This window comes from Littorina saxatilis, linkage group LG14 (genome assembly GCF_037325665.1).
Source record: "Littorina saxatilis isolate snail1 linkage group LG14, US_GU_Lsax_2.0, whole genome shotgun sequence".
NCBI lineage: Eukaryota > Metazoa > Mollusca > Gastropoda > Littorinimorpha > Littorinidae > Littorina > Littorina saxatilis.
The window spans coordinates 17875642-17893604 of NC_090258.1; the positions used below are offsets into that span (position 1 = coordinate 17875642).

General features: G+C 42.1%; 2 protein-coding genes and 1 long non-coding RNA gene across 4 annotated transcripts in view; 2 read left to right on the forward strand and 1 right to left on the reverse strand.

The window, feature by feature from the left end:
* Positions 1-886: 886 nt before the first annotated feature.
* The window catches only part of LOC138947263 (uncharacterized), a 22454-nt gene continuing 5377 nt past the window's right edge, over positions 887-17963 (forward strand). Inside the window, exon 1 of one of the 2 annotated variants that reach the window (XM_070318701.1) lies at positions 887-1131. The gene's annotated coding sequence lies outside the window, so the exon portion shown is untranslated. Of the gene's footprint in view, positions 1132-14394; positions 14594-17963 lie in introns of those variants that run through there. The other variant, XM_070318702.1, reaches the window with a different exon arrangement.
* Positions 4527-7631, reverse strand: LOC138947262 (uncharacterized). The gene is made up of 3 exons (XR_011449606.1): positions 7262-7631; positions 6384-6474; positions 4527-5380 (listed from the first exon to the last, which is right to left on the reverse strand). It is a non-coding gene; the product is annotated as an uncharacterized lncRNA (long non-coding RNA).
* LOC138946532 (fibrinogen-binding protein-like) lies at positions 11371-15741 on the forward strand. The gene is made up of 2 exons (XM_070317974.1): positions 11371-11379; positions 15340-15741. Exons 1-2 carry the CDS (start codon positions 11371-11373, stop codon positions 15739-15741), a joined length of 411 nt encoding a protein of 136 aa, XP_070174075.1.

Below are 17963 nucleotides of genomic sequence, written 5' to 3' on the forward strand. Positions count from 1 at the left end.
CATGTTTGCTGCAGTATGTTTGTGTGTGTGTGTGTGTGTGTGTGTGTGTGTGTGTGTGCGCGCGTGTACATGCTGTGTTTTAGGCACGCAATACTCCTTTCAAGTAAGCGATATTCTACGCCGCCTTGTTAGAACAGGAAGAAAGAATATTCTTACTATATGAAATCAAAACCAAACCAAACACATATCAGGCATGGGAATTGTCCGCCGAAGGGCACATTTCCGTCGAATTTTGTATTTGTTCCGCCGAAAAAGCAGAAGTGTTCGCCGAAAAAAAAAATGGGAGAGGCAAAAATGGTTCTAAAAACTGAATTTAATGGCAAAGTTGGAGCTAAGATGACACCAAATTGCACCATTTGGGTTCTTTGGTGAGAAACAAAAATTCGGGGGGGGGGGGGGGGGGGCATGCCCCCGGACCCCCTAGTAAGGCTTAGGCGCTTCGCGCGGTCGACTTTGTTATAACTTACAAATTTTCAGCCTTTTTTTTTTCAATTTTCAATTCCCATACCTGACATATATACACTTAGAATGAAAGTTATAATACATTCTCAAAAAAGATAACAAAACAACTCACAACAACCAAACAAACAGAAGTGTATCCTACTAGGCTACATATTAGAATACTCGACATAAGTACTTTGCACCAAATTACCCAGTGCAACCCTTTGAAGCTACACATTATAACAGGGCAACTTTGACGATTCGGACACGTTAAAATCTTCATTCCACTGCGAATCTCATTACATCACAAAGAACTTAGTTTGCACAGCTGCGATTTTAAACAAGTGCGACCTTTATAACGCAATAGACGAGACAACATAAAATAGTTCCGGTTGCTGCACGGACATTCTTGAACATTGTGTAGGGTCTCTTCTAATATTTCCTCGTTGGCTTACAGTAATACGTTTTTCAAGTCTTCTTTACAACGAGCAGTCGCAGTCTTTACACTGAAAACATTCAGCTTGTCACAGTGTATCGTGCTGTGTTATCAGCTTGTAGCTGCCATAGTTAGAATATGTCTTCCTGCTCACGGACTAAAACCTGCACTGAGAAGAACGGTGTGAAATTAGTTGTATAGTTTTTTCCAACGCGTTCAGCTTGTCTAGGAAAAGAAAAGGAACTAGACTATCGGTACGTACGTATCTGCTTTGTTCTCACCACCTCCTCCCTCTCCAATAGTATTCACTCTTTCTGTTTGTCGATCTGTGTGTCTGGGTTGGCTTTGTCGCTGTCTGCCGGTTGGCTGTCGTAACATTTTGTCTCTATCTCTCCGTCTCTCTCTCCCTCTGTCTTCCTGTATGTCTGTCTGTCTCTGTCTCTGTCTCTCTGTCTGTCTCTGTCTGTCTGTCTGTTGCCTGTCTGTCTGTCTGTCTCTGTCTCTCTCTGCGAGACACACACACACACACTGACACACACAAACACACACACGCACACACACACACACATTCACACACACACTCACACACGGTTGACATCAACTTATTTATATTCGTTCCTGTCATGTCCTTAAAAATACTGAAGAGCGAGCAAAGCCAATTTAGTTGTAATGTTTATTATCTCATTATTTTTTGTTTTATCATTGAAACATCTGGTTGGTTTGAAGTCTTTTAACTTTAGCTTATCAAACAAGTTTTGGGAAGCAACCACAGCAAGGAAAAGACAAGTCTCTCTCCCAGATGTAATACATAGTTCTTAGGAAAATAGCTTCACCAGCAAAATATCTCATAAGCCTCTTAATTCACACGATTTATGTACCTCCTAGCTTTCTTTTTTTCTTTTATAATTGTTTTAAAATTTTGTGTGTGTGTTTTTTGACTCACATGCGAAGCAAAAGTGAGTCTATGTACTCACCCGAGTCGTCCGTCCGTCCGTCCGTCCGGACGTCCGTCCGGACGTCCGTCCGGACGTCCGTCCGTCCGGAAAACTTTAACGTTGGATATTTCTTGGACACTATTCAGTCTATCAGTACCAAATTTGGCAAGATGGTGTATGATGACAAGGCCCCCAAAAACATACATAGCATCTTGACCTTGCTTCAAGGTCAAGGTCGCAGGGGCCATAAATGTTGCCTAAAAAACAGCTATTTTTCACATTTTTCCCATTTTCTCTGAAGTTTTTGAGATTCAATACCTCACCTATATATGATATATAGGGCAAAGTAAGCCCCATCTTTTGATACCAGTTTGGTTTACCTTGCTTCAAGGTCAAGGTCACAGGAGCTCTTCAAAGTTGGATTGTATACATATTTTGAAGTGACCTTGACCCTGAACTATGGAAGATAACTGTTTCAAACTTAAAAATTATGTGGGGCACATGTTATGCTTTCATCATGAGACACATTTGGTCACATATGATCAAGGTCAAGGTCACTTTGACCCTTATGAAATGTGACCAAAATAAGGTAGTGAACCACTAAAAGTGACCATATCTCATGGTAGAAAGAGCCAATAAGCACCATTGTACTTCCTATGTCTTGAATTAACAGCTTTGTGTTGCATGACCTTGGATGACCTTGACCTTGGGTCAAGGTCACATGTATTTTGGTAGGAAAAATGTGTAAAGCATGTGAGTCGTATGGGCTTTGCCCTTCTTGTTGTTATATAAATCGGCGATAAACGTTCTTATGATGAAAAGAAGAATCCCTTAGTTAAGAAGTGATTCTTGATGGATTTCCTTGGTCGGTCGAGTGCATAGTCCGGGATAAACTACCTTCAACTAAGTTTATTCTCGACTAAAGTCTTTAACCTCGTCCCTTGCATACCGGGCAAAAACCATTCAGGGGGAAAATTTAAATATCTAGAAAACTTAGAACATGTCGTCATTATAACGTGATCTCTAGGCGAATTCTCCTGATTTTGCTCCTTCTTATCAGCGTTGTTCCTTGTTTAATTCTAATGTGAAAGAAAACTGTTCATAATATACACTTTCATATGTTTATACGGATACAGCAGTGGGTGTTAGATCGTGCTTTTGATTTGTGAGTCTATTTTGGGGTTCAAGTTTCCGAAAACTTTGTGTGTTACGCAGAACGAATCACAACGTTAATAAATGTCCCTGTTTGGTGTGCCACACATTTTGTAGTTATTATCATATATAGCAACCCAGGATTTCCTTCTTCCCTTACATCAGCTGTCATCTTGGTTTGTGTAAAGACTGGCTCCGGTGTAGGATCCGGTCCGGTCCCCCCTCTAAAGTAGTCCCCCGGGGGACCAATTCGTGGCAAAAACTGCTCTATAATGGTCCCCCCTTAGACATCCAGCCTCGTTTTTCTTGTTACAATGTTAGTAATGTTACCAGCAATTTTAGAGAAAAGAAAGGAAAGAATCAGAGACTGGTTTCATTTCTTCTTATCAGTATTTATTTATTATCCATTTTATTTCATGTGATGTTTCTTTTGAACGGCATTATAAATCAGATCTATTTTATTTTCTGCAAAATATAGTCAAACAAAGAGATTGCTGTCTGTGCACTACATAACAAAGAAACTACAATGGGAAGAAGGATAACTTCCTCATTGGGCATGCTTAGAAATGAGAATGGCTAAATACGAGTTATTCCCCTTTTCTACATGCTGATCAGGCTGTCTCCTGCTTTGTCATGACTAGTACAGTCGATCTTTCTCATGCTGTGACTTGCTTTATTTTCACATTTTCGGTATTTAAAACAGCAAACACACACACACACACACACACACATACACTGAAGAAGTTTCCATTCTGATTCGGTTATTTTATTTGGTGCTATATGTTTGCTTCACATTGTTTCTTCTTTTACATTGCTTTGGGTATCCCAATTCGCTAAACACATCCATAATGCATGCATGGCTCATTCGAAAGAGGGCAACTGAACAACTGATGCCCAATAGCAATAAATACTGAACAACTGAACAATAAATAGCAATAAATGATGACAGTGCCAAGTTTTTAAGTACAAAGTGAAATCATGTGACTGGACAAAGGCACAATTACAAAATACAAATAAAAAAATCGAGGCCCATTTTAATTAAGTTCTCAGCTCATGGGGAAGCATAAGGTGACCCTAGAAACCGAAATTAGGAGACCTCCCACCCCCAGGGCAGACTACAAAAAAAAAAAGGGGGGGGGGGGGGGCTAATTTGTGAAAAAGTATAAAAGGAATCAAAAACTGTATACATGTATTTAGTTAATACCCCAAAAATTGTATAGTATATACAATGTCAGACCCTAAAGAAAGTTTGTTAGTCATTGCTTAGGCAAAAAAGCAAAATAGTCTGTTTACGGTATCCCGACCAACCCTATTTTTTCCCCGCCAACCCTAGACTTTTTTTTTTTGGCATTTGGAGAAAAAGAAACAAAGAAAAAAAATCAATTTTGTTCCTGTTTTTTTGCAAAATAATTTAAAAAGATGGTTATAAAAAAAAAATTAAGAAAAGCCGACCTACCGACCCTCTTTTTGTGTGCCTATGTTACTGTGAACAGACTAAAAGGTACATCACAAACAACACACCAGGGATGCTACTCCCCCCATAAAAATAGCCATGAGTCATAGGTGTGATGTTTGAATCTTTTAGGTAAATAAAACCATAGGCAATTGATCGGAAATATCAGTAAAAATCTTGTATATACTATACAATTTTTGGGGTATTAACTAAATACATGTATACAGTTTTTGTAAACAAGTTTATTATTTGTTTGCTTGGACCAATCCTCTTGCCGAAGAGTTTTACAATAAAAATTGATTTTACGTCAAAAATATCACAGGAATATCGAATGTTGAGGTAAGGCTGGGATAGCCAAGTTCAAGAATAACGGAAGGTGACTGTTGAATCTTTTTGAAAATGTATAAAAATATAGATGGTAGGCAATTCAAAATTAAAAAAAGGACTCTCGGAGCATGGACTTAATGAGTCAAAAATTAAAGAAGGCTCTATGAGCCGAAGTACATGTTTTGTCTATTGTCTTTTTTTATTTTGAATTCCCTACCATCTATATTTTGATACAATTTTGGACCCTCTTTGTACGGAGAGAGTTGGCAATTGTTAATCACATTCTCTCATCTCATTGACTCTCCTTCGGCTCCTTGGTAACATGCGTTCCCGTCTCTGCCAGGATTGGACACAGCAGCAGATAACCGGTAAATATGTAACAGGCATAAATGGCAAAATAGCTCGCCTCGCCTGATAATATATGAGACAACTGTTCTATTACAAAGTCTTTCTTGGGAGGCTTGGCTAATTTACTCGCTCGTTTTACACGGGGTTCCATCGTTTTCTTTTCTAATCGGAAAACCTTGCTCCTCAGTTTGTTGACCTTCTGCCGAAGTTCCGCTTCACGAGGGGATGGGGAGGATGACGACTTTGATGCTTTACATCCTATGTCCTCCAGGATCGCCTGAATGTCATCTAAAAAAGAAAACACACACACAAAACACACATAAAATAACATAACCATAACAAGTTACAACCTGGAAGAAATTAAAACACGTGTAATTAAATCACAAAATGAAAATAAACAATAGCGTAGGAAGGCAGGCCAGAAATGAAGTGTATTACTATTAGCAACTATGGATACGATGTGGAACAATGATGGAATTGACCTTGTTTGGTACTGAATGGGTGAGGCCATTAGAACTGTACCCACGGAATACGCGCTATATAAGCTTCATATTGATTGATTGATTAGGACAACAGTATCAGGTAAACTCCTCACACACCATGCCTCTTTCTTTCTTTCTTTATTTGGTGTTTAACGTCGTTTTCAACCACGAAGCTTATATCGCGACGGGGAATGGGGGGGGGGGGAGCTGGGAATAGAGCCACTTAATTGTTTCTTGTTACACCATGCCTCTAACAGGATATGTTTCCCATCTTTACGTGTGGGAACTACAGGTACAATTTCATCCATCCATGCATCTGCCCTATACAGCTTCTTCTTCTTCTGCGTTCGTGGGCTGAAACTCCCATGTGCACTAATTTTTTTTTGCACAAGTGGAATTTTACGTGTATTCATGACCGTTTTTACCCCGCCATTTAGGCAGCCATACGCCGCTTTCGGAGGAAGCATGCGGGGTATTTTTGTGTTTCTAAAACCCACCAAAATCTGACATGGATTACAGGATCTTTTTCGTGCGTACTTGGTCTTGTGCTTGCGTGTACACATGAAGGGGGATAAGTCACTAGCAGGTCTGCACATAAGTTGACCTGGGAGATCGGAAACATCTCCACACTTAACCCACCAGGCGGCCGCGACCGGGATTCGAACCCTCGACCTTCCGAGTTAATAGACCGACGTCTTACCACCCCGCCACAGCGCCCGTCACCCTATACAGCAATTATCAACTATGTAATGGATGGGTTTAAACATTTTTTGATGTCAGGGTGTTCTACATGGTTAAAAATCTCTTACCTGGTTGAACAATTTGTGCATCAGGTGACAGGTCGGTGCTGGCTTCATTTGTAGCTACCCTTTGCGATGGTGGCTTCCTCCCACTAGCAACCTGCAAATGCACAGCTCTTTAACTGACAAACTCACAACCAACACCCAGTCACAATGAAACAATTCTCCCAATTTCATGGCATTGGTCTTAGGCCACACAAAAAAGTGTATGTTTCTGGTAAGGCAAAACAAAAAATAATCTGTTTACGGTATCCGGACCGACCCTATTTTTTTCCCACCGGCCCTAGACTTTTTGGGGGCATTAAAAAATAAAATTAAAATATTCAGATGGCTAAAATACAAAAATAAAAAGCCGACCTACCGACGCTATTTTTGGGGGGCCTATGTTACCTTAAACAGACTTATTTTGTGGCCTAACATGACTAAAGGTGGAGATTTTTTTTCTAAACTTTTTTTTTTAAACCATCTTTTTAACTTATTTTGTTGAAAAACAGGAAAACAATTGATTTTCGAATACCCCTTTTATTTTTGAAAATGCAAAAAAAAAAGTCTAGGGTCGTCGGGAAAACATAGGTAGGGTCAGGTGACCAGAAACATACAACTTTTTTGTTGTTGACGCCGACGCTATACTTTTTTTTTGCCATTTGGGGCTGTTTTTTTGCAAAATAAGTTCATCATATCATCATAATCAAGACGTCGATCCAAAATAAGTAACTTTTTTTTGTTGGCCTTATAATTTTTTTGCGCTAAATGCAAACAGGCATTATTTGATGGGAACAATGCTGTTTTTTTCAATTCTTATCAGCCTCAAACTTGTCATTACTCAACCTGCATTTAATAGTGTGCTTCTTTGGTTTGCAAAAACCTAAAACCAATAAATAAATAACCTTCGGTGGTGGATTGGGCACTGCAAACAATGTCGGGACAGCATTCCACACAAGTGATCCTCTCTGCAGGATTGTTTTACTGGTTGGCCTCAAAGTGATCAGTACAAAGCTTGAGACCTTGAACATCAGCTGGCTGCAGCTTTTCAAAGTCCTCTCGCCTTGTGAATTGCATCCATATTCTGCACCTAGTTTGACAATAAAAACAACAATGTTATTGTTAAACTAAGCAAAAAGGAAAGACAAAAAAAGCTAAATCAGATCTTCAGTCTAAATCTAACGCTCTGCCTGAACGCAAAACGGATGAGTGATGTACTTTTGTACTGTAGTTTTCCCGTAAGCAAGGTTTGATAAAGTATTCGGCAAATATGCCCACGGGTTGTTTTGTACTGACTGCTGACTCACACTCGATCACAGTTGTAAGTACTCGCTGACGCTGTAGTCTACTGAGTGAGTTGACTCGAGCCATTCAATGGCATTCTCATTCTGAAGAAGGTAAACCTGATGAAATAATCACTGCACAACCCACCTTTTTTCTTCTTTAGGGAACTTGTGGAAAGTTTTCCCGAAGCAGCTCTGTTTGTAACGGGCGTTCTTGCAACAAAAAGCCGAGCACAATTTACCACCACCTCGCACGCGATCGGTACCTACGCGATCCGCCATTTTGTTTTCGCCGCCAGCATGTAACTAGGGACGATAACCCACAAACACTTTTTCGCATTTTCTTCGCAAGTTCCACGTCTTCCTCATGTACAGTGTTTGTACATAATACCGGACGAAGATATAGATTGAAAACGGCTTGAATGCCTAAGAAAAACGAGGCTGGATGTCTAAGGGGGGATCATTATAGAGCAGTTTTTGCCACGAATTGGTCCCCCGGGGGACTACTTCAGAGGGGGGACCGGACCGGATCCTACACCGGTTTTGTATTTTATTGAAAACATTCAAATTCGTTTAGTCTTTGTATGATTGCCTTGGATGTTGGACGTGTTGGTGAGTCTTTTCGACTTTGCGCGTCTGATTTATTAAAAATATGTGTGTTTGTTTGTTGGAATACAAGGCTTAATTCGGCCTTTGACCAGCGCATGCTCTCTCTTTGTGTCTATGTCTGTCTGTTCAAAGCTTGTCTGTCAATCTGTCTATTGGTATGTCTGTCTGCCTGTCGGTATCTAGCTGTTTGTCACTAGTCTGTGTATGTGTATGTGTTTGTGTCTCTCCCTGTTGTGTGTGTGTGTGTGCATGGGTGCAACTCTGCCGGCTACACGCCGGCAGCCGGTTTTTGGTTTCATCGGCTGCCGATGTTTTTGTTCCAGGAGAGTTTTTTTTTGGCATTTTAAATACTAAAAAAGCTGGACCCCAACTTTTGCCGGTTTTTGGAATTTTCCAGGTTGCACCCATGTGTGTGTGAGTGTGTGTGTGTGTGTGTGTGTGTGTGTGTGTTTGTGTGTGTGTGTGTGTGTGTGTGTGTGTGTGTGTGTGTGTGTTTGTGTGTTTGTGTGTTTGTGTGTGTATGTGTGTGTTTGTGTGTGTGTGTTTGTGTGTGTGTGTTTGTGTATGCATGCATAATTCTGCGTAAGTGTGCGTGCGCACGTGCGTACGAGAGTATGTCTGCACAGTCTAAGGAGCATACATGTACATTGTATAACATAAAAGTCCAAATTTGTGAAAGGGATTGTATTAATCTGACCGATTTTGGGGGGGATTTTCTGGAGAATGTGACTAATTTGATGAATCTGGAGAATCCACTGCACCTTATTCTGGACACACAAGGCACGATTTGCTCAAAATCGCACCAAAAGTAGGATTATTCTTTTCTTCTTCTTCTTCAGCGTTCCAGAAATTCTGGTGACGTGTGTTCCCCAAACTAAACTCTGAGAGAATAGTCAATAGTCAGCTTCACTCCGCTTTCGTTGGGTAGGCATGCTGGCTATTTTCGTGTTTCCATAACCCACCGAACTCCGACATATACTGTTCAAAAAAAGAAACGCATAGTTGCTACTTGCCAAATTTGTTTTATTTTTCGAAAAAATTAACAGAAAATCCAATATTTAGATTATTTGTTTGAAATTTGGTATGGACACAGTTGAATGCACACACAGTTCATTTACATCTTCAAATCAATCAGTCAATCAATACGATTGGGTGCCGAGGCTGTCAAGTCAGTAGGGGGTGTGACTGCCTTGAGCAGCAACAACTGCCCGGCACCTTCTGGGCATGGACTGGATCAGATGCCGGATATCTTGCTGTGGGATGGTGTCCCACTCCTCCTGAAGTGCCTGCAATAGATCGCGGTGATTTGCTGGCGCTTCTTCTCGCCTGCGCACACGTCTGTCCAATTCATCCCAGAGGTGTTCTATCGGGTTCATGTCTGGCGACATGGATGGCCAGGGAAGCACCTGGACATGGTGGTCGGTGAGGAACTGGGTGGTGAGTCGTGCTGTGTGCGGGCGAGCGTTGTCCTGCTGGAATATGGCATCCTGGTCAGCCAGAAGAGGAAGGGCGTGTGGGCGCAGAATTTCCTCCACGTATCGCTGGGCAGTTATGCGCCCTTGGACGTGCACCAGGGTGCTCCTTCCAGCGGTATTGATCGCCCCCCACACCATGACGCCTCCACCACCATGAACGGGTGCCTCATCCACACAGTTGGGCGCGTAACGTTCGTTTACTCTCCGGTAAACCCTCCTCCGACCATCATGTCGCTGGAGCAGGAAGTAGGACTCGTCGCTGAACCACACGTGTCTCCAGTGATTCCGGACGGTCCAGCGAAGGTGCTGGTTGCCCCACTGCACTCGGTTCTGGCGATGGCGGCGGGTGAGGACAGCTCCTCTGTGAGGTCTGCGAGCTCTCAAACCAGCTTCATGCAGGCGGTTCCGCACGGTCTGGTCCGATAATCGGTGTGGCCCGGGGAGAGCCTGGACAGAAGATGAGGCCGACAGGAAACGATTCCGGAGGTGGCGGAGCCGTATGAAGCGGTCGTGAGCAGCAGTTGTCGCCCTTGGTCTTCCCGCTCGTGGCAAGTCAGCAACGGAGCCAGTGGCTTGAAACCTGACCCACAGTCTACTGATGGTGCTCTGGGACACGTGGAAGTGCCTGGCGATTGCACTTTGACTTTGGCCTGCTTGTAAACGACCCAATGCAATTTGGCGGTCTTCTCTGCTCAATCGGGCCATCTTTCGTCGCTGAATTGTCGTCTGATTTCTTTGTGGCGAACAATCCGCTTTTATGGGTTTTGGAAGACATGGTGAGAGCTCAACATTCCCCGAGTTTCACGAGATTACACTGAAGCATGACGAGTGGTCATGCCAAATGAGCAATTTTGACATTGTAGCCACTGATAACGCATGCGTCACGTGCAGAGCTCACTTGTGGCAATGGACGAAAGGTCGACGACGAGATAAACATTTTCTGCAGTTTGGTGGATATCCTTGTAGCCATATAACTAAATTAACCAAATATTACAAGCTATGCGTTTCTTTTTTTGAACAGTATAGATTACAGGATCTCTTTCATGCGCACTTGGTCTTGTGCTTGCGTGTGCACATGAAGGGGGTTAAGTCACTTAGCAGGTCTGCACATAAGTTGACCTGGGAGATCGGAAAAATCTCCACTCTTAAGCCACCAGGCGGCAGCGACCGGGATTCGAACTCACGACCTCCCGATTAAGAGGCCGACCTCTTACCACTGCGCCACTTCGCCCGTCATGATTATTCTTTTAAATCGAAGTGAGTGAATAAGCTTCTACGCGCTGCTCATCTCCAGTGCTATGAACGATGATAGTCCTTCGGCAGCTAAACGGCTAGCACCCTCTATGACGCGGCGGACCTGGAAATAGCAACGCGTACACTCTCGCCATATTGCATCAAGGGAAGTAACTCAATCGAACTCCCAAAAAAAGTGCCCTTTTTTGTCTATTTTTATCGAAATTTAATTAAACTTTTAATACACTCACTTTTGCATACAGGAGGCAGTCCTCCTGCGCGGTAGCATTATTTGGAATGCAGAAATGTGTAATACAACTGTGGAATCTATCTGATGTCCTTTCTTTTCTTAGATACTATCCCTTTAAGTACGCTAACTCACCAAACTCGCTCCACCTTGCCACTATAAACACAATGCGCACGGTACGTTAACGAGGCTGTGGGTCATTGCCCTTTAGATTTACAAGGTTATGTTTTTTAACATCCTTTCAACCGGTATGGTTACCTGTGACAGAGATTCACAAGGAGGCAAAATAGAGTGTCCTACTGTACGAGAATTTTTTGCCAAAGACTTCTGTCGCTGTTTTTTTGTACCATAGACATTTTATGCCCACTTTTTGTTTACGTTTGGGGGCGTATATTAGCAAGATCTAGATCAGCACTTTTCAGGACGTGTACGGGTAACGTCATCAAATCTAGTTTTTACGTCCCGCGTTTGCCACGATCTGCAGTCTTGGTGGGAGCAAAACAACGTATGCATTTGGAACATTGGAGAAAAAAGTGAGTCATGGGTGACATGACATCTACACGTAGACGTACATGTCTTTGCTACACGTTCGACCATCTAGAACACTGTATTCTCGTATACAGAATAACTTATTGCTCGTCCACTGTTACCCTCACAAACAGTAATTATGCAATAATATTGTTTTAAAAGAAAGCTCACGGTTGGTTTTCCGTTATGGTGTCTCTGCATTACCACCAACTTTACCGCCGAGCCTGTGATTTCGTATTTATGACCAAATTCAAAATATCGTTGTCCAGGAGGGGTGTCACGAGGAATAAGCAAATTAACATGAGCATCCCTGGCAAAATGTTAACATATAACATCATTTTTAAGTGCTGATTCCCCGGCCTTTATCATAGTTTAAACTGTGTATGAAACTAACCCGGATTCCATGTAGCGCAATGATCCAAAATGGATCAAAACACTAATATGACAGCACATTTCCCGGGAAAAGCCCTAGTTAAAAAGGTTTTAATGTAACAGGACGAAAACAATTATACTCTCTGTCATTGTTGATTTGTACTCGACCTCAAGAAGCTGGCTTTACTTCAGTTGATGTGACACTGAATTTCGCACTCGGTTTTGGAGCCCCGATGTCTCATGCAGTCATTGTCAAACTGAGATTAGTGAAGATACAAATATATTGTTTGATTGTGTAAGTAGAGAAAACAGTCTTCTTTCATTACATACCGGAAGCATCTCTGTCTGTTACACGGCACTTGAGATTGCCACAAGTTCTCAAATGTCGTATAGTTGTGTTCTTTTATTCTACGTCGCCCGTCTTCGCAGCAACAGAAAACAACTCGTCAAATTGAGTTCGAGGATTTATTTAGCATTCCATACATACAACTGCACATCGTAGCAGAACTCAAATAGAAGCTTTTTTACATACAAATCGCGCTGGCATATATAGTAAATACTCAATCTCGAGAATATTCCAGACCGAACATGATACAACTACATTATACGAGCCGTGCATGGACTAAACTAGCGACATTCTCTATGACGTACATCAAAAGCGCCGACGCACTTAATCCGAACGAACGCCACGAACTCACGACTAAAACAGCGTGGTAAACAACTTGTTTTGACAGGACTAGAAAGTTCACCTGCATTCTCGTCCAAGCATAAATATTGTGTTTACAAAATATAATATCGGTACTTTCCCACAAAGTACAAATAAGTCAACTACATGCAACACACAAAACTGAACCAAAGCTCAGCAACGGTAGCGTTTCCTAACACTGTCTCTTTATTTTACAGTTACTAAAAGCGAAATACTAATTCTCATTAATTATAAGACAACCTGCACCTTCCTTGTTGTTTGATTAGGGACATTCTTGACATTCTGGATTTCCGGAGCATTCAAGTTCTGAGAGAATGGAACGATTGCAGGGCTCCCCACGGACGCCCGTCCCAGAGGGTCCTGGGACCCCCACTGTTAATGTTTAGAGGGTCCTGGGACCCCCACTGTTAATGTTTAGAGGGTCCTGGGACCCCCACTGTTAATGTTTAGAGGGTCCTGGGACCCCCACTGTTAATGTTTAGAGGGTCCTGGGACCCCCACTGTTAATGTTTAGAGGGTCCTGGGACCCCCACTGTTAATGTTTAGAGGGTCCTGGGACCCCCACTGTTAATGTTTAGAGAGTCCTGGGACCCCCACTGTTAATGTTTAGAGGGTCCAAATGGAGTTTTAGAGGATCCCAAGAGATCCGCGTCCCCAAAACCCCTGTGTACATATATATAACGCCTTGTGATCGCAAATAATGTGATATGAAGGTGTGTTTTTTTATCACCAGGATAATCGAGGAGGACACTTCAACTAAACCTTGTCAAATGCAACACACTCAAACTTTGTTCCCGTGTGAAACTGGCATAATTTGTGCTTACACTTTGACTTAGCTGACGACTATACAGTCTGAAAAGAGTAGGGCCTATACGGGACGCACGACAACAGAAATTTAGTGCGTCCCGGGACCCCCTCATTGAATTTCTAGTACGTGATTTCGGATTCTAGTGGGTATAGGACGCAGGGACGCGCACTATGGGGAGCCCTGGATTGTGTCAGTTGTCTTGCTGTTTGATTTTCTTGACTTTGAATCGTTAGCAGTTCACTCGGATTCCATCATGTCAATGGCTACTGTTTACAAACTTACTATATAATGTTACTACAGAAACAAAAAGTCCTTGAGGATCGCCGACTATAATAATGACACGACTACAAATAATTAATTATTTTCTGCTTCAATAAGAAAGTCAGATATTATATTGCTTTATAATAGCACGTGTATACGCTTTGCTTGTTGTGCTCCAGTTGTCAAAATGATTGTTTGCGGCATTGTTTAATATCTGTAATTTTCGGAGTAAATCTTTTAAACCACTGAGAAAGTCAGAACTTCTCTTCGTCATGAATTCCGGGATAATAAAAAGTCAGTCGGTTAGACATAAATAGAGAATTTGGGATTTACCCGAGTTTGCACTGTGTGAGGTTCACCTACAGAGTGTCTCGAACCGTCGCTTTTCTTTTAGTGTGCGACGTCACTTCTGCAGGGTTAACTTAGGGCTTAAATTTCACTGTCCATTGTTTACGAAAAAAACACACTATGATATTAACATAGCAACGAAAGAAAAGTTACAACAGCAAGGACACGATCTGTTGACACAAGGAAGTTGTTGGTGTATGCTACAAACTGTTTAGTAGGCCTATTGTCTGGCCTTGACTCAGTGGCAGTAACTTGTTGTTGAGTAGTCAAACGGCAGTTATATTTTGCGCAGACGACAGCAAAGGGAAGTCGTCAAAAAGTTTAAAGATTCTGCTGAGAACGAAAGAGGCAGTGTCGAAGTGTTTGGGTATGTACAATCAGCGTTTTCCAAGTGGTTTAATTGCAGTTTAATCAACAGTAGGCTACGTCAAAACTTGTACATTTGATGCTTCTAGTGTAAGCGTGTATGTCGAACAAAATTGTCCCCGCATGCACTAGATACTATAGTGAACACGTTTTCTTCATTCCTGTCTTCACCGGCACGGTGGCCTAGTGGTAAGGCGTCCGCCCCGTGATCGGGAGGTCGTGGGTTCGAACCCCGGCCGGGTCATACCTACTAAGCCTTTAAAATTGGCAATCTAGTGGCTGCTCCGCCTGGCGTCTGGCATTATAGGGTAAGTGCTGGGACTGGTTGGTCCGGTGTCAGAATAATGTGACTGGGTGAGACATGAAGCCTGTGCTGCGACTTCCGTCTTGTGTGTGGCGCACGTTAAATGTCAAAGCAGCACCGCCCTAATATGGCCCTTCGTGGTCGGCTGGGCGTTAAGCAAACAAACAAACAAAATTCATGTATTCCTTTCCTTTGTTTTCCTTTCCTTATTTCTTTTCTTTCTCTCTTTTCATTCTTTCTTTCATGAAGAATGTCTTTTCTTTCTCAAGCAATACGACCTCTACAGTGTCGTGTAAGTTTGAACGGCACTGATGATTTCGTCTCCACGTTGGTTTCTGTTATTTTATTTCATTGTTAGTCATGATTTCTAGTGTTGTTGATTTTGCTGAGCTCAGCGATACGTACTTGCCAGATGTGACTCTCAGTCCAGATTTGACTCTCAGTCCAGATTTGACTCTCAGTCCAGATTTGACTCTCAGTCCAGATTTGACTCTCAGTCCAGATTTGACTCTCAGTCCAGATTTGACTCTCAGTCCAGATGTGACTCTCAGTCCAGATGTGACTCTCAGTCCAGATGTGACTCTCAGTCCAGATGTGACTCTCAGTCCAGATTTGACTCTCAGTCCAGATGTGACTCTCAGTCCAGATGTGACTCTCAGTCCAGATGTGACTCTCAGTCCAGATGTGACTCTCAGTCCAGATGTGACTCTCAGTCCAGATTTGACTCTCAGTCCAGATGTGACTCTCAGTCCAGATGTGACTCTCAGTCCAGATTTGACTCTCAGTCCAGATTTGACTCTCAGTCCAGATTTGACTCTCACGGAGTGTGTAAAGCCTGTCCTTAATTTAGCGAAGTCGACTACGCGAAGTATACTTCGCGAAGCTGGTCGCACGGAGCGTTAGTCATCGCGCCCCCTAATTGGCGTAGAGGCGCGTCCCCCGGGTGGTGGATGGGGGAGCCTTCTCTACTAACTTCTGAGAGAAGGTCGCATCACTCTCGATGCCGTGAACCTAATTAGGATCTTTTTCTTGTTTCTTTATTTCTGCCTCCCCAAAGTCCTTTTACTTTCCTTTTCTCACCCATAAAATTCTTCACTTATTACCCTTGTTAAGTGGTTCTTGTATAGAATATAGTCAATGTTTGTAAAGATTTTAGTCAAGCAGTATGTAAGAAATGTTTAGTCCTTTGTGCTGGAAACTTGCATTCTCCCAGTAAGGTCATATATTGTACTAGTTACGTTGCAAGCCCTTGGAGCAATTTTTTGATTAGTGCTTTTGTGAACAAGAAACACTTAACAAGTGGCTCTATCCCATCTCCCCCTTTTCCCCTATCCCATCTCCCCCCTTTCCCTCGTCGCGATATAACCTTCGTGGTTGAAAACGACGTTAAACACCAAATAAAGAAAGAAAGGAGCGTTAGTACTGAGTTTTGGGTAAAAAGACTTCGCGTAGACTTCGGGCTCAATTAAAGACCACCTTCAGGGTGTGAGTTAGTTTTCCCTTGTTAGCTTCAAAGCACAGAAATTGGCCTAACGCCGAAAAAAAGTCTTGTGGCCTAACATGCAACCTCTGCGATTGCCGTTTTTGAAAAAAAGGTATACCTGCAATTTCTGACAGGGCTGGGCGCTATTCGCAATATTTTGGAAACACGGCAGGCAGATTTTTCGACAAGTTGCGACGGCAGATTTTTTTTAACGACAAACTGCGGCAGCGGATATTGCTAAACACGTGGGGTTTTTTTGGCACTTGCAGCAAGTGGCTGCACGAGCAAGAGGCGTAGTATAATCTGCAACAGGGAAATACCTTGCTTTTTGCTCAGCACTGATTTAAGGCGATGTGTGGCACTAAAATTAAACTTGGAGAATACATGGAATAACCTAGTTTTCTTGGTAGTTATTGAAGTGACTTATAACAATGAATGAACAATTTGTAAATATTAATGGACACAAATCGCCGTTGTTATGGAAACAGCCGCCATATTGGATTCCTAGGAAACGGTTTTACAGCGACATCATACATCAGAAATGCATGATATTTGGCACAAAGATACACATGACTTTTATCTACAATCATATAGAACGTTATGTTTACTTAAGACTACAGTTGAATTTATGTTAATTTTTGTAATAAGGATTAATGAATTTCTAACCGCATATTCATCCATCCTTATTTCAAAAATTCAACTGTAGTCTTTTCTTAAAAAAAAAAATCGTTCTATATGATTGTAGATAAAAGTCATGTGTATCTTTGATATCTTTTAAATATTAAAGGCACAGTAAGCCTCCCGTAAACCATCACAGACACTGTCAGGCTTTTATACACAGTACAAACACCCTTCCATTTGAACGCTCACCAAACGGGAACATCCTAGGTGTCCCACGTAAAGAGCGAGCAATTTTTAAAGAATTAATTTTGCAGATTGTCTCGGACACTTTTTGGACCCATCCTGAACTCAGGTCAAAAATGAGTTACTTCCCTTCGGGTCTCATTCTGTCGATGTAAACTGGCGATAGCCGTGGATCGATGATTATCAGAATGTTTTTGGACCGTGGTGCGTTTTTGCGCTAGACCTAACTTTTAAAATCTAAATGATAAATTGACAGCTTGTTATACAAACATTCTTTAATCACAAAAGAATTCTTTTTTCATCAAGACAAGATCAGTACAATTCGAAGTTGTGAACGTTTGAAAAAAGAAAAGCCCGGAAGCAGGGTCACGCAAGGGTCGTAGCAGACGACGGTTTATGCATATCGCCAGTTCCTCTCAACAGTCAAAAGCCATCGCTAGAGTTCTTGTGAACCACATCCGTTTGTTCCGTGCATAAAAACGTGTTATTGCAGATAAGCTCACATCGAGACGCATTCAAATGACTAACTGACGACTACATTGTGAAAAAGGGAAACTGGATCACACGGGTTCACGATGGCTCAGGGGTAAGATAAACCACGCAAAAATAAATTCTTTGTTCGCTCTTTACGGAGGGCACCTAGGATGTTCTCAATCGGTGAGTGTTTAAATGAAAGGGTGTTTGTACTGTGTGTAAAAGCCTGACCGTATCTGTGATGGT